We start from the raw sequence: 24614 nt of genomic DNA, 5'->3' as shown, positions 1-24614 counted from the left end.
TAACACCTAAGTCAATATAATTAAAGACAGATGTAAGTAAAAAAATAATGTCTTTATTGAACATAATATAAGTGCCAGAACACCAAGTAATAAAATGTGTGACATATACAAGAACAGGCGGGCAGCTTTATAACCACACAAGCAAAGGTTAACATCATCACGACGGATCAATCTATTGTCCCACTACAATAAAGTAATTAAAGTGCATAGTGCAGTTCAATATAAATAGCAATGGTACTTCAATGAAACATATGTCTGTGTAAGCAATGCAAAGAGGACAATGCAAAGAGTCAAAAAACAGCTCTATATTAAAGCTACATAAATACCGTGACCCACACCCTATGCCCCTTAGCATTTCGCTGTGGCTTCCTCGGGGGGCACTGCCACAGTGAAACACGCATTGGGGCACTTGCGCTCTGGTTATACAGCCACCATGGGTAAGCTCTGCAAGAGGCGGTCCTAATGATCATTTATATGTTAACTCTGTGTCCCCTGATCATTATTAGAATATAGCTGTCCGCCTGTTATTGTATGTGTCACACATTTTATTACTTGGTGTTTTGGAGCTTATATTATTTTCAATAAAGACATTTTTTTTTTTATAGAACTAAAAAATATTACTATTACGCTTGGAGTCACCGTAACATAAATAAAATGGAAAAACAAATATATGAGCCAGTAATGAATAACCAAATTTGTACAAGCAGTATAGTTAGCACAAAACTAGTCATATAAATCCCTTTGGATCTTGTCTCCTATTGCAGTAGGGGTTAAACTACCACACACAAAAAAAAAGAATGAACTAAAGGGCATGTCACACTAAGAGATATCGCTAGCAATATCGCTATAACTAGTGACGTTATAGTGATATTGCTAGCGATATCGCTGTGTGTGATACTTACCTACGACCGGCTCCCCCGCTGGTTATCGCTGATCGCGCGAGAACGTTCAGGACTGTTTCTCGTCGTCAACTTCCTGTGGCGCTTCCTGCTGTGAAGACAAGCGATGCGTGGAGCCGGGCGGGAGGAAGCAGGATCGCCTGGTGTGACAGGTAAGTAGCGACCCCCGTCCCCAGCGATGTCGCTGGTGAGATCTGCCTGTGTGGCAGCTCACTAGCGACCACTTAGCGATGTACCAGCGATCCTGACCGCGTCATATCGCTGGTCGGGATCGCTGGTACATCGCTAAGTGTGACAGTACCTTAAGTCTGGAATCAAGGTGCCCAGTAACAGACATTGCACATAGATCCTGCCTCCTATTGCAGTAGGGGCTAAACTACCACAAAAAAAAGGAATGAACTCAGTCTGAAAACAAGGTGCCCAGTAACAGATATTGCACATGGATCAAAGTTACCTCCTCCAGTAGTAAGGGTTGAGGCTGCCACAAGTGAATTAGGTGGCTACAGACTTGAATGAAGCCGCTGCTGATTCCAAGTTACAGGTTCCACAGCTCCTTTTAGTATCACTATCGCTCCTCTATAAAATAACCAAATGATTCCTTTCTCCTTATCGCTAGCAATAGTCATGGTAGCGGTGCTGCCCCAGCCGGCGGCAGCAAGCGCTATATGCAGGCTGAAAAAAAGTTGCGCATTCTAAACGCTGTGCCCGACCGTCACGCTGTGCTCATCAGCACAGGACCTGCGCGATGTCAGAGGCACGTGATGTGCTGGGCTGCAGCCGCTATGGATCGCGGTATGGACCAAAAAAGCTTGACTTAGGTGTTATTGGTAAATGGACTAACATAAGGCTCTCTGACAGTCCGCTTATGCATTATATGGGATCCGCTTATATCTAGACAATGGAGCCCCACCATGCACCGTCCAATGCAATACAGGTGAATTCTCATTTACGGCTTTCTATTCATATGTAATGGAGTTTCAAAAATTGCTTTCTAATTCACAGGGCAGGTCCTAATTCTGGAATATCATGCAACATGGCCAAATTGTTAATAAATATATGGGTACAAGCTGTTGGTTGCAAATCTATCAAATATTCATGCCATTTCTCCTAGTTATGCTAAAAATGCAGAGGGTCAGAATACAACTTTACAGTACAACTCTACCAAAATTGTTTCTAAACTTATTTCTGACCCTGATAAGTGATCAGAATAGAGAATTAGTGTACAAGGACTTAGTATTATTTCTTTCTTAATCTAAATGAACTTTTTAGGCTCCAAGTTTAGTTTATTTAAGAAAGAAATAAATATTCTAAGATGTATTGGAGATAGTGATGAATGTTATCCTGCATATAGTATGCATGCAAAATGTTTAGAACAAAGCAATAATAAAACAAATATAGAAAATATTTTAAAAAATCTACCATTTATTGTGAACTTCATTAAAAATGTTTTAGGTAGATATTCTAAAAAATATAAAATTGCTTAAAAGTTAAATTTTTAGGGTAGGAATTATCCATCTGCGAGCATCCTCTGGAAGAGGAGAAGATGCTGAGCATAAGAATGACCCCAATGTATGGTGATGAATGACTAATAGAGTCTCAGCGAGCCCCATGTCAACTTCATTAATCGGTTTGCTAATCATAAATCATTCAATAATCAACAAGATGCCAAGATCCACCAGTCTCAGAGATCTGAATAGTATGAGGCATAGCTTTACAGAAAGTAATGTGGTTGGTCATTTCATTACTGTTGTCCTCATTCTGTCATACTTTGTTTTTGGTGGCAACTCTGACTTTACCTGCACTAAATGTGATGGATAATACCTGTATTAATTTGAATCAATTCCACAAAGAAGCATGCAAAACTTTAAACTTGGCAAATGCTGATAAGTATACCTCAAGTGAGCAATGAAAATGCTAATGACAAGCTCTTCATTTTCATAAAAAACGTTAAAGAGATAGTCCTTTGAAATTCTAATTCACCAGTTTGACAAATTTTTCCAAAATATTTTATTTGTAATGAATTGATTCACAACTAATCAAAAGTACTGCAAAGCTTCTGATTGATCTTAAAAGATGTGTATTAGTCTTCAAGCATTGTACACAAACCCTTTCAAGTTCTTTAACACAAACAAACTGACCTGAGCATATACAGTATGGCTATTAACCTTGATCAAATCTTTGGAAATGTAAGTTTATCAGGTTTGCCATATAATAAAAACTGCAATTTACATCAATTGAATTGCTGGAAATCTCCAAACTGAAAGAACTCCAAATGCTCTTAAAATGCACATGAAGCACTCTGAGGTCTCCTTGGACTTTACCAAACACCTTTCAAGCTCTTTAGCACAATAACAGCCTCAGTATGTCAAAGTGAACAAATTTACATGTTCATGAAAAAAAAGACAAATGGATAGAGACGAGCGACTTTGCCTTTTTTCTGGTCGAGTCGGGTTTCATGAAACCCGACTTTCTCAAAAGTCGGGTCGAACGAAATAAGCCGATTATCGTGAAAAGTCGAAGGCCGACTGAAACACGAAACCAAATGCAAGTCAATGGGGATGCAAAGTCGGCAGGGAGTGGAGGACATTAAACACACCTACAGTGCCCATTTGAATGGCAAAAACATCAATTTTTATTACTGAAGCTTGTCAACCTTAATTTACTTCATAATAATAGTTATGCACTGAAAACTGGGGGTTATTTGGCTAAAGTTGTGGAGGGGTAGGGCTGGCTCCAGGTTTTCATGTGCCCTGGGCCAAAGAGCGCCCCTTTAACACATACCACAACTCATGATGCTCCGATACGGTAGAGAAATAGCCGTATAGTACAATGAAAAATACTTCACTTTTTACATCTCATGACTGATATCCATTTTAAATTCTCCAATAGCTCCAAAAACGGACAGTATATTACTCCATACAGTATTATGGCCACTGCATAGTGCCCTATACAGAGTAATGAGGCCCATATATTTCTCCATACAGAATCATTGGTCCCATATAATGTTTGAAACAGTATATGATGAGCTCCACATAATGCTACAGTATATGTTGGTCCCCATGGATGTAGCTCCACTGTCTTATGGGCCCAAATAATGCTCCATATATAATGGACCCATTTCTAATGCTCCAGTGTATAATGGGCCTTGTAAATGCTGCTCCAGTGTCTGATGTCCACCTTTGGAATGCTCCAGTGTATGGTGGGCCCCATATATCATTCTCCAGAGTATAGTGCTCCCCAAAAATTGCTGTCCCAACAATGAAAACAATTAACTAAGTCTCCTCGCTAGGGAATCCCTGTACTAGTCTGGACTCCTCGTCGTCCCCATGTTCCATCTCACTGCACTTGGCTGTTTAGGTAGAGGGCGTACAGATGTGATGTCATTGCGCTCTCTGATCAGATTATCACTGTAAGGACAAGCGGAAGACATCATGGCGGTGGAGCAGGGAGAGGTAAGTATTTCAGTTTTGCAAGTGCTGTGATCCAGAGCAAGCATGGGGCCCACTCGTTGGCGATGGCACTGGCTCAGGGCCCCTCATAGTACGGCGGTGTGTGGCGGTGTGTCTGACAGCGGGTGGGGGTGGGGTGGGCAGAGACACTTTTGCGTACTATGAGGGGCACTGTGCCAGTGCCCATGCCCAAGAGTTGGCCCACCCAGATGTCCAGGGCAATGGCACTCGCACGGTTGGGTGCGCTAGGTGGTGACCCCAGCCATGGGGGGGAGGCAGCCCAGTTAGGGAGGTTTACAAAATGGCATATGTTGATGTTGGACATTCAGCTGCTGCAAAAGGCGAAATTGGGCATGTGCGAGGAAGAGGAAGACCAAAGCAAGTCATTTTTCTGGCAACCTAGGTGTCATCAGGGGAAGGTGGGACAAAATCCTTGGAAACCCATGCATGGTTCATTTTAATGAAGGTTAGATCATCCACATTTTGGGTCGACAGATGGGTCCTTTTTTCTGTCAGGATTGATCCAGCTGCACTGAAGACTCTTTCTGATAGCACACTTGCAGCTGGGCAAGCGAGCTCCTGTAAGGCATATTGTGCCAATTCAGGCCAGGTGTCCAGTTTAGTGGCCCAATAGTCAAATGGGAATGACCTGTGAGGGAGGACATCGATATGGGACGAGAAGTTGTTTGTAACCATAGTTGACAACTGCTGTCTCCTGTCGCTTTCAATCGATGCAGTATTACCAGTCGTGTGAGCGGGACTTGAAAGATCAGTCCACAACATGGTCATGAAACCCGTCTCCAATGCCACTTCTGATGTGTGCACCACGAACACTTCTTCCAAGCTGCCCCCGGCCCCTACAGCTCGTGTGAGAACCATCACTGCTGCTGTGTGCTGGGAATACCTCAACCAATCGGTTTACCAGAGTTGCTTGTTTGTTAGCCAATATTATGTCAAGGTTCTCCTGTGGCATTATGTTTTGGAATTTGCCTTTATAGCGTGGATCCAGGATGCTGGCCAACCAGTAGTCATCATCGTTCATCATTTTGGCAATGCGGGGGTCCCTTTTTAGGATCTGCAAGGCATAATCTGACATGTGGGCCAATGTTCCTGGTGTCAATGATGCACTGCGAGGGCTGTGTGGAGGAGCACTTTCTGGCAAATCCACATCCCTCCAGTCATGCACAAACCCTGTACCAGACCTTGCCACTCCAACAATTTCTCTTGCCCCACGAGAAGCATCCTCCTCCCCTAAATAATCATCCACATCATCATCCTCCTCCTCTTCCTCTTCTTCCTCCACCTCGTCCAGGAGAGGTCCCGGAGCAGACAATGGCTGACTGTCATCAAGGCTTCCCTCTTCCTCCTCATCTACCTCGGCTGCAGATGCCTGCATCAAAGTTTGCATGAGCAGATGCATAAGTGGGATTCTCATGCTTATGATAGCATCATCTGCGCTTACCAGCCGTGTGCATTCCTCAAAACACTGAAGGACTTTACAGAGGTCTTTCAGCTTCGACCACTTCGACCTGTCAACTCCATGTCTGTCCTCAAAGTGCCTGCCCATGTATGAGGGATAGCTAATACTAGAGAAGAGAGATAGAGGATTCAAAAAAGATATAAATAAACTGGAGCAGTGGGCAGCAACTAACAGAATGTTTTTAACAGGGAAAAATGCAAAGTACTACAAAGTACTACATCTGGGCAATAAAAATGAAAAAAGCATATACAGAATGGGAGGAATAGGGCTAAGCAACAGCACATGAGAAAAAGACTTGGGTATACTAACAGATCACAGACTGAATATGAGTCAACAGTGTGATGCAGCAGCAAAAAAGGCAAATGCAATTCTAGGATGTATTAACAGAAGCATACAGTCTAGATCAAGTGAAGTCATTATTTCCCTCTACTCCTCTTTGGTCAGACCTCATCTGGAATATTGTGTCCAGTTTTGGGCACCACATTTTAAAAAAGACATCAACAAACTGGAGCAAGTTCAGAAAAGAGCGACCAGAATGGTGACCGGTCTGCAAACCCTGTCTTATGAAGAAAGGTTGCAGGATTTGGGAATGTTTAGTTTGCAAAAAAGAAGACTGAGAGGAGACTTAATAGCTGTCTACAAATATCTAAAGAGCTGTCACATTGTAGAAGGATCATCTTTATTCTCATTTGCACAAGGAAAGACTAGAAGCAATGGGATGAAACTGAATGGGAGGAGACACAGTTTAGATATTAGAAAAAACTTTTTGACAGTTAGAGTGATCAATGAGTAGAACAGGCTGCCACAAGAAGTGGTGAGTTCTCCTTCAATGGATGTCTTCAAACAGAGGCTGGACAGACATCTGACTGGGATGATTTAGCGAATCCTGCTTTGAGCAGGGGGTTGGACCAGATGGCCCAGGAGGTCCCTTCCAACTCTACGATTCTATGATTCTATGATTCTAAATGCATTACAGCCTGCCTCTGTTCTCACAGCCGCTCAACCATGTGCAGGGTGGAGTTCCATCTTGTTGCAATGTCAATAATTAGGCGGTGCTTGGGAAGGTGGAGCAATCGCTGCAGCTTCAGCATACGACTGGAGTGTACCGGCGACCGGCGGATGTGCGAGCACAGTCTTTGAACCTTATGGAGCAGGCCTGTTAACTCCGGATAATTATTGAGGAAGCACTGCACCACCAGGTTCAAGGTGTGAGCAAAGCAAGGTATGTGTCTGAGTTTTGAAAGGTCTATGGCTGCCTCAAAATTCCGGCCATTATCACTAACTACCTTGCCTGCCTCAAGATGTAGACTGCCCAGCCATGACTCAGTTTGTCGCTGAAAGTAGTGGGCCAGTACCTCCGTGGTGTGTCTGTCTCCCAAACACATCATCTGCAACACAGCCTGCTGACGCTTTCCACTAGCTGATCAATAGGGGGACACCTCGTGTGCAACACTGGCAGCTGCGGATGGAGTGCTCGTGCGACTGCGCACTGTGGATGAGCTTTCGCTTCTGGAGGAGGAGGAGGGTCGAACGCCTACAGCCAACTGTTTCCTATACCGTGGGCTAGGCAGCACTGTCCCACCACCGCTGTCCCCTGTGGATCCTACATCCACCACATTAACCCAGTGCGCAGTGATGGACACGTAACGGCTCTGGCCATGCCTACTGGACCATGCATCAGTTGTGAGGTGCACCTTTCCACTCACTGATTGCTTGAGTGCATGGACAATGTGGTCTTTCACATGAAGGTGGAGGGCTGGCACGGCTTTGCGAGAAAAGAAGTGGCGACTGGGTAGGTCATAACGTGGTACTGCGTAGGCCATGAGTTCACGGAAAGCTGCGCTTTCAACCAACCAGTAGGGCATCATCTCTAACGAGATTAGTTTGGCAATGTGGGCGTTCAAACCACTGCCACTGCTGGGAACCACAACCATGGAACAGGTAGTTCGTTGTAGTGTGTATCAAAAGCGGACACAGAAAAAAGAAGGCTCCTATGGGTCCTTTGCAGTCCAATAGTTCATAATAATGCACAATTTTACTAAGTTTAAAGGTGGAAGTGTGCTCTTTTACCCTTTGGACCCAGGTTTCACCAAGGATATGTCTACCCCTGGTGCTGTTAAACTACCTTGCATGTGTTACTGGAATCAGGTAATTTTCTATCTTTATGATATGTACACTTTCTTACCGTACCAATCGGTTAAGTTTGATTTTTGTTTTTCTCTCACTCCATTTCATATTTTCCCCTGTTTTGCCCAACAGTCATAGACCAGGACTCGGTGGTTTGCAGCCTGCCCCACTCCATATATGTTAGCACTATCACACCCAGTAAGCAAGGGAAGCCAATAGGTTGGATTTTTTTCTGTCTCCACTTTATTAACTGCAACATTCTCTAGTCATTCTTGGAGTTGCCCATATGTAATATACATATGACAAAGGTCCTGTTCATGCTTCAATTTTACAATGCGTGTAGGCGAGTCCCTCTAAAATTAGGATTCAGATTAACTCCCAACAGGGAAATAGACTGGAATGACAGAAACTGAGGTCAAATATACTCCATTTGTAGAGTTGAGCGAAACGGGTCGAAAAAATTCAGAAGTCGCCGACTTTTGCCAAAGTCAGGTTTCATGAAACGAAACCCGACCTTAGCTTGAGGTCGGCCATGAGGTCGGCGACCATCGCGCCAAAGTCGCGTTTCAAAAGATGCTTTTGCGCCCTTTTTCAATCAGGAAGAACGGACACTGTGGACAACGTGATGACATAGGCAGCGGTTACCACCATGTTTGTGAAGGGCATGCAAGTGATTGGCTTGCTTTGTGTGGCGGCACAGGGGGTATAAAAGGGCGTGCACGCCGACCGCCATGTTACTTATGTTGATCTCAGAATAGGGAGAGCTGCTGATTCTGTAGAGAGAGTGTTAGGCAGGGAAGAAGATACCAAAAACTACTTCTGCTGCTAGCGATTTTGCCTGTACAACACACCAGTTACTGTGCAGTGCAAGGGGAGGCTATATTTCGGTGCATCAGCTCTGTTGGTTATTAGGCTGCCTTTTAAGGCTCCCTGATAGCTGTATTGCTGTTTTCACACTGCTGATTCTGTTGTGAACACTCCACATACACTAATGCTCCAACCTAATTATAGTAGAAAACCAGCACCACCTAGCTAACAATAGCCCCTTGAGAAAGGAGTCCGAAACACGTATCGGGGCGGACAGGCAGCCCCAGGTGGTAGCGGCACTCTACTGTGGTAACCCAGAGGTAATGTTACCCCATTGTATTTGGACATTGATCCTGTCTAGCTAGATTTCTATGGGTACATGGGCTATTGTTAGCTAGGTGGTGCTGGTTTTCTATTATAATTAGGTTGGAGCATTAGTATTAGTGGAGTTTTCACCACATTTTGATAAGATGATGGGGATAATTGGTGGCAAACTATTGTCATGAGATATATTTAGCACTTTGCTCTTATAGCTAGTTTGTATTGCTGGCAGACCATCCATAATTTGCGGTAGCTGCCATCACCTGGAACTGTGCGTTCATGTGTGATTGTGAACAATGAGTGTATTGTCTTTTCCACTTTTCCCAATTTTTGGCATTATGGTTCTAAATGAATTTTTCTAATAAAAATTGTATTTTTGAGACATAAATAATAGCCTTGCGATCATCTTTTTTGAGTAGTTCTATGTGGTAATTGATGATAGGTCTAGTAATCCATATACACACATGGTCATAAATGTTGATTAGATGGTATGCCATGTGTGTTTGTCTTACCTGCTGGTATTTAGTACATCATTTATAGTAGATTCACCTTAAACCCACTGGCAGAATTAGTGTTTACTAGCATTATGCTAATAAAACCGATATTATTACAATTTTTTTAGAAGAATAAATTAAAATCAAATAAAATGCAAAAAAAACAAAAAATGCCCTTAAATAACAGTTGCTGCTATGATTCCTTGGCGTCTTGTCACAATCATCTGTTTATGTGTGCACAAATCAATACATATATTCACATACCATGTTACTGAGCAAATGTGATGAAATCATACCTCATCAAATGCAAATATAAAAAGAGAAAATACATTAATGGCAGTAATAGTCTAACAACAAAAAAATATGATATAATAATACAAATTGGAGTAACATTTAGTACATCCATAATATCATTTAGGTAATGTAAATGTAGAAGTCTTGCTCTGTTCCATAACACATTACATACCACATTGCCTTTCATTTCTATCCTCCTTTATTGTTTTAATTGCATTGTTATTATTATTTCTATATATTCTTTCAATCGTATCTGATCGGCAACAAGACAACGGTGGATGAGGATCTGCACTTTTGGATTTGTCCATGGTATATGGTCTGTTTCTAGCTATGTTACATATAATTCTTGTTTACCAGGAATTTACATTAAACAGAGTGCAGTTTATTGATTGAACAATGAATTGCTGTTAAAGGCCATAAATGCTAGCAGCGACTGGTGGTTCAAACATCTTGGCTATTCAGATCAATGGGAGTTCATCAGATCGGACAGTAACTTGGCTCATGATGCAGTACACCAATTAAACTTAAGTTAACAGGACATTAGTTTTAATTTGGTAATATACATATGTATAGGTTGTAAGAAAAACAAAATGTACAGCGTATGTTAATGGGTATTCAATACTATGCAAAAGCTTTACTCAGGTCTGGAAAAATGTTGCAAATGATGTTTTTAAAAATAGAAGTATTAAAAGTTTATTGTTTTATCAATTAACAAAATGGAAAGTGATCAAACAAAAGAGAAACCTATATCAAATAAATATTTGGCGTGACCACCTTTTGTCCGCAAAATATCAAATTCTTGAACACTTGCACACAGCTTTTGAAGGAATTCGGCTAAGGGGTTGTTCCAAACATATTGAAGAACTAATTTCACATCTGTGTATAGGCTTGTAGAAATCCATATCTCTCTTCATGTAATCTTAGATACACTTAATGATGTTGATATCAGTACTCTGTGTGGTCCATATCATTTATTCCAGGATTCTGTTCTTCTTTATGCTGAAGATAGTCCTTAAAGTTGTATTCCTATCTCCAAGATCTTATCCCAATATCTAGTAGGTATAATAATAATAATAATAATAATAATAGCAACTAGCTCCAATTAGAAATGTATTTTGTAGTATAAGCATTATGACGCTAACCCCACGTGCAGGGCATTACAGCCCTATAGCTTAGGTGTCTGTAGTTACTACCACTCATATAGCGAGTTAGTTAGTTGCTAGTGGTTGTAACCATGGATACCTAAGCTACTACAATTCCCTGTGCATAGGGTAAGTGACGTAGTGAATCAGAAAAACTTTAATTCATTTCTAATTAGAGGTAGTTGTTAATATTAATATTATTGTTATTACACCTACTACATATTGGGAAAGAATCTTGGAGATGGAAATACCTATGTAATTAAATTTTTGAGCTGCTCTTCAGCTGTTCAGTGAATAAACTGCTTCTTTTACAGATGCATTTCTTAAACTTTGACTTATCAATCCAGTGCATCAACTGCTGTTTTGTCTGCATCTAAGTTCATATTTTATCAAGCATAGTTGAATAACTTGTTTCCATGTTGAAAGTATGTTTTTTGTTTGTTTTTTTTCCGGGTTAGGCTTCTTCAAACAGAAAATGGGTGTTACTGGGTCCCATTGGTTGCTGCCAGTCCTCCATTGATAGCACTCCTGTAATACGTGTAAATTTGAAGATGCATAAGCTTGATGTGTCTTTTATGCACTTTACCACGTTTCTGTGGTTGATCACTGTGTTTATGATCCTCAGCATTATCCATTTCTTGGTGCTTTTTCAAATAGCAAATCTTGCAACCCCATTCTGATTTGAAATTTTTGTCTGGGAGTGACCTTGCTGATGCAGTATAAATATATACCTTTTGTGTTGTTTCATTGCTCAGTCTTGCCATGTTGGATGACCTGTGACATGAAACTATTTTCCACAACCTCTCCTTTGTACCAGTTTGTCTGTTACCCACTTAGTTTTAAGTATCTTCAAAGCTATTTTGTTTCAGTTAACTATGATGTTTCAACCTATATATGAAAAGGGTGATCATTGTCACTTTTTTATATAATTGGCTACTCATGCACCTGACTATAATCCAACAAAAACCCTGACTCCATTGACCTTATGTTGTTATGAATTGATGTTAACACAAAATATTGTCTTAATTTACTTTACTCTTTTGCTCATTTACTTACAATATTGTTACTTGTGAAAAATAAAATATGAACACTTCTATTCTCTCTATATATTCTGTATATACAGATAGAGAAATAAAAAATAGAGCTATTCATGGAAAAATTGGTGCAAAGACCCCATGATTTTCAGATAGGGGATTGTAATCAGCATTTTGAGCTAAACCATGGCATGGACTGATTAAAATCTGTTATCTCACAATCTGGCTTTGGAGTGCTACCCTGGTGTTCTATCTATCTATCTTTTTATATATATATATATATATATATATATATATATACGTACTGCTCCTGACATCTACACAAAAATGAAGACATGGTAAACTTAATATTTGTCTTATAGATTTTACTCTACCGGACTTGTACTGACCTGATTTATTTCTAGGTAGTGACATTAACAATTAGCTACACAACATTGGCTAAGGCTTTATGGAAGTCTGTGGTATATTTTCCAGCTTTCCTTTTTCTGCTCTGTGACTTAATGCCTGGTAGTTTTCACTAATATTGTTGATGATACATTTTAAAAAACTATAGTATAGCAGACTTGTTTCAACTTCATAAAGTGAGCAAAACTGCAAAGTGGTTGTAAAAGCAAGCAACTTTGCAATTTAATGTGTATTGAATAAGCCCTCTGTTCACAAAAAAGAGGGATTTTTAGTTTACTGCTTGTTGTTTAGATTACCAGACATATCTAAAGTCTATAAGCAGTGGCCAGTCTCCGAAGCAAGAAGTGCAGCAAAACCCCTTTCATAGTATGTTGTCACTGGAATTTATGTTGCAAAGACTGGGTAGATTTAGTTGCAGAAATGCTGTGGTATTTCCACATATTTCTCAACAGGGTGAAATCTGTTGTGATACCCCCAAGATAAATTGGCATGCTGCAGCTCAATTTATGCTATGGATCTTCTTCAGAGCAGTTACTTCAGATGTAATTTCGCATTGTTGATGCTGGTACTATAGTGTGCAGTGGAAATTAAACACAAAAAATCCATTGTGAAAAATATGCTGCATATACAGCCCATGGAAACTTCTGGGACAACAGCCATGCAGACCAATTTGCTGCAGTGTGCTGCATATGGTCTGAGCACTGACAGGTAGACCGAACACCCCTTTAACCTCTGCAGTAATGCTTGCAGCACTCATGCCTATTTTGAGAAGACAACCTATATATATAACTCTGAGCACATCCACTCAACTTCTTTAGTTGACCATGGTGAGGCCAGTTCTAAGTAGACCCTGTCTTGGTCACCGTGCTGCAGCTCAGTATCAGGGAGTCAGCAATCTTCTTATAGCCTAGGCCATCTTTATTTACAGCAACAATTCTTTTTTACAGATCCTCAGAGAGTTCTTTTCCATGAGGTGCCATGTTGAACTTTCAGTGACCAGTGTGAGAGTGTGAGAGCAATGACACCTAATTTACCACACCTGTCCCCATTCACACCTGAGACCTTGTAGCGCTAATGAGTCACATCACACTGGGAAGGAAAATGGCTAATTGGGCACAATTTGGCTTTTATCACTTAGGAGATGTACTTACTTTTGTTGCCAGTGGTTTAGACATTAATGGCCGAGTTGTGTTATTTAGAGGACAGACCAAACTTACACTGTTATACGAGTTGTACATAGGGATGAGTGAGTATGCTCGTTAGGATTCGGTACTTGGCGAGTAATGCCGTACTTGTGGTACTCGAATCCTGGTGAGTATTTCACTACTCGCCTCGCAATATTCGGCACAGCCGGCAAAGTCCCTGCACAGCCCATCACTGTCCCCACACAGCCCAACACTGTCCCTGCACAGCCCGGCATAGTCCCACACAGCTGTCACAGTCCCGCACAGCCAGCACAGTCCCGCACAGCCCGGCATATTCCCGCACAGCCTGTCACAGTCCTGCACAGCCAGCACAGTCCCGCACAGCCTGGCATAGTCCCACACAGCCTGTCACAGTCCCGCACAGGCCAGCATACTCCTGCACAGCCTGTCACAGTCCTGCACAGCCAGCACAGTCCCGCACAGCCTGGCATAGTCCCGCACAGCCTGTCACAGTCCCCGCACAGTACCGCACAGCCAACACAGTCCCGCACAGTCCGACATAGTCCCGCACAGCCTGTCACAGTCCTGCACAGTCCCACACAGCCAGCACAGTCCCCACACAGCCCAGCACAGTCCACGCACAGTCCCCACACAGTCCAGCACAGTCCCGCAACAGCCAGGCACAGTCCCCGCACAGTACCTGCACAACCCTGCACAGTCCCGCACAGGCCAGCACAGTCCCGCACAACCCGGCACAGTCTTTGCACAGTCCTCGCCCAGTCCAGCACACACACAGCCCATTACTCGCATTTCCCAAAGACTTACATTGGACTCCCTACTCGTTACGAGTACCCGAGTATTAGGAGGTACTCGTAACAAGTACAGCATGTCCAAATACTTCACTACTCGCTCATCCCTAGTTGTACACTGACTACTTTATATTCTGCCAAAGTGTCAAATCTTCAGTGTTATCCTGTGAAAAGATATAATATAATATTTGCAAAAATGTAGTGGGTGGACTAACTTTTTGTGATATACTGTGTATATATATATATATATACAGTATATATATATACAGTATATATATATATATATAAATATGATAATTTTACTTTATATAGTGCCAACATAATTCCCAGCACTTTACAATTACGTGGGACATATACAATCAATTCAATACAAGGTAGGACAGTTTAAACAGTTAAGGTACTGTCACACTTAGCGATGCACCAGCGATCCCGACCAGCGATATGACCCGGTCAGGATCGCTGGTGCATCGCTAAGTGGTCGCTAGTGAGCTGCCACACAGGCAGATCTCATCAGCGACATAGCAGGGGTCGGAGGTCGCTACTTACCTGTCAGACGAGGCGATGAAGATGTCCTCCCGCCCGCGTCCATGCGTCGCTCGTCGCCACAGCAGGAAGCTGACGACGAGAAACAGTCCATGACGTTCTCGCGTGATCAGCGATAACCAGCGGGGGAGCAGTCGGAGGTAAGTATCAGACACAGTGATATCACTAGTGATATCAATATAACATCACAAAAACCAGTGACGTTATAGCGATATTGCTAACGATATCGCTTAGTGTGACAGGGCCTTTACACTAGGAGTGAGGGCCCTGCTCACAAGCTTACAATCTACAAATGCATCTTCAATCTGTATATATATATATATATATATATATATATATATCAAACTGTAAAAATGAAAGTAACCCCAAAGTAATGTGAATTTTATGCAGGCTTTTTTTATCTCTATAAGTATCACAAAAGGCTGTTTGAATTATTGCAAAGTTTTTGGACTACAAGTGAAAAGAAAGTCACCAATTTACATAAAATTGACAGTCATATTGCAAATTATTTTTGATCTCACCTTACTGAATTGGCATAAAAATAAAGATGAATTTAATTAAATGAATTATGAATGATAAAAATGCAACAGATTTGAATACATGGTAACAAACTTATGTAGCATAGTTGAAAATATCTTATTTGTGCAATGTCCATTTCCATAAAAAAGTAATTTTATGAAGCAGAAAGACTTCTGCCACCACAGACTTCTCCAAGTAATCTTAAATATATGTAAAGTAGAGAAATAAAATCATATTTTGCTTGTACCCTATGACAAACACCATGCAGTTATTTGTTGTATTAGGTTATAATTATTTCCTCTGCCCAGGAGCAAATGGGAATTACAAACCAAAAACACAATATATTATAAAAAGAAAATATTGCTTTGAGACATTACCAATCTTACTGCATTAGCAACACATTGTTTCAGAATGGTTTTAACATACAATGCAGAAACCTCACTGCAATCGCATCACAATGGGCTGCGTAATAAATCTGCTGCTTAAAGAAACGGAATACTTTTATGTTCTGCCCTCCAGTGCCAAAACTGTAGGGCAATACAAGTTCTTGTTTCAAGAAAAGTATGTTAAATCTGCATCTTCTTTACCATATTGGCAGTAAATAAAAAGCTATTACAAAATCCCTATACAAAAAATTAAGCATAAATAAGAGAAAAGCATCCCAAGGCAGGTTTACAAGGAAAAGCCATATCTTACGCTTTTTCTTGTATGGAACATTTAGTATTTAGTTGTGACAATATATCCACTAAAGATATTTTTTATATACTATATTTATCTATCCATGTTTTAGATATCAATGGTTAATACTTGCGTTATACACACTCAATAGTGGTAGGCCTAAATATTTTATTAGCCATTGCAAATATCATTTGCAGCAGACCATAGGGGCACACTTAGTAAAGTGAGCGTAAAAGCTAAAACGCATTACAAAATAATCAATAGACATCTGCTATGTTTCTTTCCAAGAGTCACAAATATCTTCTGGGCACAAGCGCAGATGACGGTAAACAAATATTTTCATTATAAGGTAATAAGACGCGCTTTAGGGTAATAATATTTCATTTTATAAAGAGAGGAGTTTAAAAACATTTTTGCGTGCAAAGTGTAAAGCAAGTAAAACATTCATTCTGCATTAATATTACATATTTTTTTTAACTCTTAGCAACAGATTGATAAGAGCAATTTATTTACATTTCCTGGATCTTTTCCTTACTTTGCAGTCCCATTCTTCTTTGCATTATCTTTTGCTTTTTTATCTTACATTAAAAGCATCAATACAATAGAAAAGAGCATGGCTAAGAGTATATTTTCTAGATGGGAAAAGCCGTACTATATCTGCAATTGTGTCCTTTCCTGGCTGCAGGAGGCAGAATTTAGACTGACATCTCGACTTGAGTGGATTTCCTGAAATTCACGGTTTCAAATTTGAACACTTTAAAGGGACCCCTGTGATTTCCCCAAATATTGTTAATCTGCAAATATGGGGATAATCTGCAGGTTAATAGTGTTCTACAGGTGTGTTGCCGTCACACTGAATTTCCAGCAGGCAGGAGGAAATGATCTTTTCTCTTTCTTTCAACCTCAGGCTTTGAATCAAAGATGTGCATTCGGCTTTGTTCAGTAATCGCTCACTGCATAGTAAGTGGCGGCAATAACTGTATCCATACCGAGTTACTGCTGGCTCACTACTGATGCAGTGCTTAGCCAGCTTTGTATTTAAAAAAATATTTATGCAGAGATAATCTTATAATGCTCTCCCTTCTATATCCTGTGTAACTGCATTTAACTTAACAGGTGCAGGTGCTTTAGCTCCCTCAGATGGAGGGAGGAGAATAAGTGAACATTACTAATGCTTCTGAAAGGGGCTGTTCCATGATAACGACATTACTCCTCCCTGCCTATTTCTTTCATCTAACTAGTGATTGTATGTTAAGTGGACGGAAAGTAGCCAAATATGTAAACTGAAAAAGAAGAATGGTTGTCAACCATTTTATTTCACTAATCCAATACAAGAACAGTCTTAAGGGCACAGTCGCATGCCCATATAATTCAGATCAAGATCAGAAAGCAATGCATGGACTTGCCGGTAGTTCTCCCGGCCAAAGCACGACAGCTACTTAGAAATAAATGAAGCTATCATGCTCTGGTGAGGAGAGCCACTGGCCAGTCTGTGCACTGCATTCCAATCTCTGTCTGACTTATACAGATGTCTGACTGCACATCTAAGATGATCTGTCAGATTTCACAATACAAACTAGACATATTATTTAATAGTTGTCTTAGAGCTGAGTTTCAAAATCCACCTCCAAAAGGCTGTAAAATCCTCTGTAAAAGTTTAAACTCTTTATTTGCCTCATCAAATAATTGACTGCTCATGGTGTTCCTCCTCCCTCCAGCTCCTGAACAGCATGTGACACACAGGTCTCATCCATTAGTAGCAATAAAGTGTTAATCTAAAACCAACGACGTATGTAGATGTTGCATTCCAATATCAAGAACATAAATTCATGAGTGAAAATGATCAAGCCTCACATTCCATGTATTCTAAAAATTGTGGCATACAAGATGATGAAGATAGCGTGAATTCATCGATTATGAATTGATCAATGCATGCTGTCACATATACAATTCAATCACTCCATCATATAAATTACATAGACAGGCCAGCTTTCATAGATAGAATATCAAAAAGTGTTTCAGATATCCTCAAATTATAATTATAAAATGGTTATCAATCCTTTCAGTGGATATGGAATCATAGGAAAGTAAATAGGAGAAAGAATTATCCTGCACGTTGTTCCTTTCAGTGCAAAGAAAAAGGTGTCATAAATAGGAAAACATGGAGTTATCTCACCCATTTTAGATGACTCCTTTCATGGGACGGGTGTGTACCAATATTTCAGGCAGGGACGACCAGCAACATGAAAAAAGACCCTGTACGACCCTCAAAAAACTGCCTCTTTTTAAGACTCCTACCCTTACAAGGGCAGTCCACAGCTGTTCCTGTAATGGTGGCCCTAGAAATTCCCTACATGCCTTCCCATTCTTGGAGAATAGCTTTAGACTAAGCATACAGCTTACATATCTGTCAGACAAATACACTGAGGAACTGTAGTAATAATCAAGAAAATATATAAAATAACATATAAAATGACATTTTACATTGGTGCTTGTTTAGTTAGGAAGTAAAAAAAATATTGGTTGCTTAATTATTTTAGAATTTTCTAATTAAAAAGTGTTTTTTATTACATGGATCAAATGTTAATTGTACTTAAGGAATATCTATTGTTTGCAGAAATACAGTAACAAAGCGATGTGTATTGTATAGATGATAGCGTACATACAATAGACCAGTTCTATACTATTACTTCAGTCACTGTTCATTGTATTGAAAGATGTTATGTGTACAATCAATGAAGCCACAAACAAACATTAAAGTTACTGCTCACTGCATCCTATGCACCAGGCAATAGTATTGAGTGACTGCAGACAAAATACAATAACTCAATGTAAATGTTTCATTAAAATCTTAACATTTCCATTGACATTTCTATGGGGTGCTATTTCAATCTCAATCTCAATTGTTATTTAAGCGTAGAGCAGGAAAGAAACTATTTTTATAGTCAAGATATTGAGCTAATTATAATGTAAAAAAAATATTAAAAATGCCAGAGAAATAAGAATATTTAACTATGTCACCAGTCTTGCGTTTTATAAAGGAGTCTGAAGTTTAATAAAGGTTGTTAACAATTTATTAACATTGACTTTATTGTTTGAGTGCATTTTACAATGTGCTCTTTTAGAACTCTATTTGAATATGAATTTACTATTAATACTGTTTGACATGTACTAAGAAAGTAAATTTGTTATATATCTATACCAGCAAACTGTTCATGAAGAAAGCACCCGCTCAATGATCGAAGGAATGAAAGTGGATGCCTCTAATGTGCCTTCTACATACCTGGCAGAGATTGCGCGTCTCCTGCAGTCTACTGCAGAGGTGGATCTTCTGCTCAACTCTTCATGTCTGAATAAAAAAGACTGTGAAGAACTTGCCAAGCAAGATGAGTGTCTAAAGGTAAAGCAATAAACCTATTACATTAATAACCCTTTTTAATTAGGGAAATTGTGCACCATGTGATAAAAATTGTATTCACCTGTTTACCTAGTTTTGGCATGACATAGGGGTTTTGGAGTGGGCTTCTTACACTTACCACTCCTTATGACCTAAGTTTGCTTCCACCATTTCACCATTCACAACTAAAAATCTAAACTACACTCAAGATAAAATAAAAAACTGCTAAAATATGATACATTTGTTCCATTAAGAGCACCTAAGCCCCGATTCATAAAAGTATTTAGATCGGAAATCTGGTGTAAAACAATTTGAAAAGTCACTCAATTTTTCTAAAACATGAGGTTGCGCAAACATTTTGTGGTTTTTAGAGTTTTCATGCCTGTTTTGGCCAGCTCCACCAAAATGGGTGGAGCTGTGGTCTGGTAGGGTGGAAGTGGGATGGAATGTAGTAATGCCCATTCAGGATGAGTTGTGGAATATGTTACATCACAAATCTTACTCCAGTCTAGAATGATGTTTGTGACAAGGCTCACAGAGGTGGATATCACTTCTAAGACATGTTTGAGATGCTAAAAGGCATGCACCTCTTCATAAATTGGGTGCCACTAACTCTGACATACCCCCTCAACAATACTTGCATAAACGAGAGAAAAAATTAGATGTATTTATTTTTATATTCTTCATGATTTTTCCTTGAATAGTAGCTTTCACCTTAGAAAAGAGACCTGATCAGATAATATGTTCAATAGTCTCTACCAAATTTATTCATAATAGCATACCAATGTCACCTATTTCACTTTGACATCAAAATAAAAACTGTTACTCTTTAAGGTTTTAAAGCCTAATCCCAGAAAGTGTAGTGTGCATTAATCTTTTCTGGCACTGTGTGGAGCTCATGAAATCTACCAGCATTTACTGCACACTACATTAGATGTGGCAATGCTGAAATCTCTAATGGCTATTTCCTAATATTTTTTTCTGGCTAAGTGGTTTCAGAACTTTTTCATTTCTATGCAGTCACTTCACTTACATTTGCTTTAATATTCTGCTGGACTCAAAGTATACTTCTACATTATTGCTGTAATAAAGTTGTATTTTAGCTGACCCCACTCTCATCAGTATCCAAGCAGTAATTTTCTTTGAATTGAAAACAGTTGGTGGTTGTGTTTTATGCACCAAGCTGACAGTGTTAAAAAGCGTACCAATTTGTATAAATGCAAAATTATAATTCCAAAAGTGTTATACTCAGGACAGCCTCTGCAACAGTAGAGAGACTTTATCATGTAGGGCTCACTGCTTATATCAAAGCAAATCATGGATTTCTTTTTTAATTCTTCAACTTACTTATTGGGGTCGCTGAAGCAAATCTCAACTTAAAACCTGAAAATTCAGACCTGACTGCTGTTAACCCCAATTTATTTCTTCACCTGCTGGTGAAATGTTGACCTTGCATCCCATCGCACTTGCTGAGTGAGGGTAGCTGCCGTATGCAGGATTATACCTTCATGTTATACTGACAGACCTGCTTGAAGCTCAGCAAGGCACTATCTAGATTATAAACTCAAAATTAATTGTACTCAGGTTAAATCAAATGCTCTCAATTTTTCAAGCATTACTTTTCTATCTTAACTTGTTCATGCCAGTACATACACTTCCAGCGTACAAATATACATTAATAAAAGCGGAAATCTTTCTATAAATATTTTTCAATCCCTTAGTGACCACCAATAAATCTTTTACTGACCTGAGATATAAGAGCATAAGATCCCTCAATGGGTGGAAATGCCACAGCTGTTAGCATTACGCTATATCTGACAACCTCTGCAACAGCCACTCTTCAAGTTGGCACCATATCCGTTTAGCCACTTAGATACTGCTGTGAACAGTGACTGGCATCTAAATGGTTAACAGAGAGTGCTGGCTCCCTGTTAAACCTCATCGGCACCCTGAGATCAGGATTATGTGGTTCTGTTTGCTGCCATTGCAATTCATAGCCAACTAATGGCCTTAGAATCTGACAGCATTGTTTTTAAAATGGTATTACTCTTGAGGGTTTTACAATATATAGATCCCTCAAAGTCACTTAAAAAATGAATAGATTTCTAAAAAAATTTTTTGAACATTTCCTAGAAAAAAATAAGTTGCAGCTATATTTTTTAACCTTTTAACAAAGTTAAAAGAACATTTTTCAAATGGTGCTGATGTAAAGGAGACATGATGGCAATGTTATTTATAAACTTTATTTGTGTGGCATGACTTTACAGGTTAAAGGGCTAATCATTGAAAGCTAGGAAATTGCTAACTTTTTAACACTTTTGTGAAATATCTGATATTTTTATAATTAAATACAAAAGATATTGAACTAAATTTAGCATTAATATAAAGCACAACAAGTTATGAAAAATACAAACTCAGAATCACCAGGATATGTTGAAACCTTCCAGCTATTCCCATAAAAAATGACATTTCAGATTTGAAAAAAATGGCCTGGTGACTAAGGGGTTAAAATGTAATTTAACTCATGCATATCACATGGATACTTTTATTTTGGAGTTGATCATACAGAATGAACCTTACCCTCATCAAATCATTATCCTGCGAAAAATAATACAGAACTAAAAACTAACATTCACACTAGACGCACTAGAGACACAGTGATCAGTGTGAATGTTAATTTTAATTATTATTTGCTTTAACCACACTAAAGTAAAGGAAATGGAAGTATTCTAGACCAAGTAAAGGTCTGCTTTCTTCTTCAGCAATGTTTGGGTGCTGAACATGATGAAATGATGATTAGTCTAAGACTAGGTTTACAGGGCCATATTTTTTCTCATCTAAGAAAATTGATTGGACTTTACTATTCACACTCTGATTAAATTCTGGGAAGATAAGTGGGTGACCAGAGTGTGATCCGATATTATCATTTGTTGAAAAGATATAAAGAAGTCTCCATTCAGTCAGTCTGTGAGAATCGGACTGCAGATGGATCCGAGTGTAGTCCAATATTTTTGACAGACCTATTAACTTGCATTACCGACTGCATTCCTATTTCTGACTGTAAATTGAGAAATTGAGAATGCTGCAATGTTTTTCTTTGGACAGACTTGTTGATAGGAAAAAATCAGATGTGCACGGTCCCATGGAATAGCATTAGTGAGAGTTCAGTCCTATGTTTTGTAGGACTGAAAATTTGGTAGTTTGTATGAGCCCTTAGAGTTATTACTCTAATAGCGTTTAAAATCTTCATTTTGTTGACATCACAAACCTAAAATAATGAACTATAAATCCTGTACTCAAATATTGTATGTAATAAAATCTTTACTGGAGTAAATATTAAGTAGAAAACTTAGCTAAATATCCCTTTTATCAAAGAGGCTTCTCAAAACTTTCCTATTTGGCACTACCCGAAAGACCAAGTTTGGGCCTCACCGGACTAATATGAGATAATATCTGGGCCTCATCATATGTAGTGAAAGTCTATACTAAAATTAGGCATAGTATATCTCTCAATTTAGGATAATTATGTTGCTAAACTTAAGTGTAACTGCATCTATAGAAAGACATTTGCAACATATGATCACTTCTAGTAAAAAAATTATTGTGCCATAGATTTCATTGGAATTGGATGAATTTTGTGACCTTTTTTCCTGAATGAAAAGGCCACAAAGATGTTCGTGCTAGCACATGTATTCACAATGACATTAACCCCCAGCATTATTCTTTATCTTATAATGTTCTCTACTTGCTTAATGTAACAAAATGTTATAAAGCATGGTTTCGTTTTATGTAGTATTGATTGAGTAGATTAGGACAGATGACAAAGCTTCTCTAAGCTGATTTAAGCAGAGAAAGATTTGGCCTAAATATTAATTGAATACAAATAGTGAGAGTATATCAACTTAAGCTCCATTCCATTTTTATTGTCAAAAAAATTGCTAAAGCTGTCAATAGCACCTAGATTATTTAGTTCTGAAATTCATCATTTTGAAAAAAATATCAATAAACTGAAGTTTGACTAAAAATAGTATGTTTGCACTAAAGGTAACAAAATGAAAATGAAAAATAAATTGGTAGACTTGGACCTCATGCACTTGAGAAAGCGCAATATTATTTAACTAGTTCTTCTTTCACCACAACACAACACAAGGTCAGAAAAAGGCAAGGTTAAATAAAGCGGACCAGCACTCTTCCTAATAAAAGCAGATACAATATTACTTTGCCGCATCCATGGTCTTTACTGCAGAATCCACATCTTTCAGAATTCTTTCTCCTTCACAAGTGCAATGTTGGCATCTGTTATCCAATGATATTGAGGTCAGTTCTGCTGAGACAAGTAGTTCAACAAACTATTACTGCCAACAATGCTGTCACGAGTTTTCCTTAATCCTTTGGCATCACAGTCATTTTTTGCATTTATGACCAACTATTTTTTTGCTCTTTTCTATTGTCATTTTACAAGAACCACAATTTTTGTCCATGTTTTTGGCATCTTATTTATATGAGGGCTTGTTTTCCTAGGGAATTCTTGTGTTTGTCAGTAGCATAATTTTGGGACAAAGTCAAATAAGTAATTAGCAAACTTGCACTAGTTCTTAATGGGAAAGAATATAAACAAAACAGCAATTTGTTTTTTATTTTAAATTTGTTTTTTTTTGCTGCACAAATAAAGTGTTTCATTTATTCTATGAGTCAGTATGAATATGGCGATACCAAATTGGTATAGTTTTACTTATGTTTACCCCTTCACGACCTTGCAATTTTCCATTTTTGCGCTTTCGATTTTTGCACCCCTTCTTCCTAGAGCCTTAACATTTTTTATTTTTCCATCAATAAGGCCATGTGAGGGCTTCTTTCTTGCAGGACTAGTTGTACTTTTGAACAACACCATTGATTTTACCATACAGTGAACTGAAAAACAGGAAAAAAATTCCAGGTGCGGTAAAATTGCAAAAGAATTGCAATTCCACAAATGTTTTTTGGGTTTCTTATTCACCATGTTCACTAAATGCTAAAAAAAAATCTAAATTAGCTGTCATGTGCCTGGAAAGATGATTGGTCAGCACCAGAG

At 39.1% G+C, this 24614-nt stretch overlaps 1 protein-coding gene across 7 annotated transcripts in view; it reads left to right on the top strand.

Moving 5' to 3' along the window:
- DMD (dystrophin) overlaps positions 1-24614 on the top strand; it is a 3834938-nt gene that overhangs the window by 1585812 nt on the left and 2224512 nt on the right. For all 7 annotated transcript variants that reach the window (XM_073550686.1, XM_073550687.1, XM_073550688.1 and 4 more), the window contains one exon: positions 19352-19546. In XM_073550686.1, the coding sequence (XP_073406787.1) occupies positions 19352-19546 (195 nt within the window). The remainder of the gene's footprint in view (positions 1-19351; positions 19547-24614) is intronic.

The sequence above is a fragment of the Dendrobates tinctorius genome, unplaced genomic scaffold, assembly GCF_039654945.1.
Source record: "Dendrobates tinctorius isolate UK_male_01 unplaced genomic scaffold, ASM3965494v1 ptg000166l, whole genome shotgun sequence".
Taxonomy (NCBI): Eukaryota; Metazoa; Chordata; class Amphibia; order Anura; family Dendrobatidae; genus Dendrobates; species Dendrobates tinctorius.
This window is presented reverse-complemented; position numbering and strand designations above follow the sequence as displayed.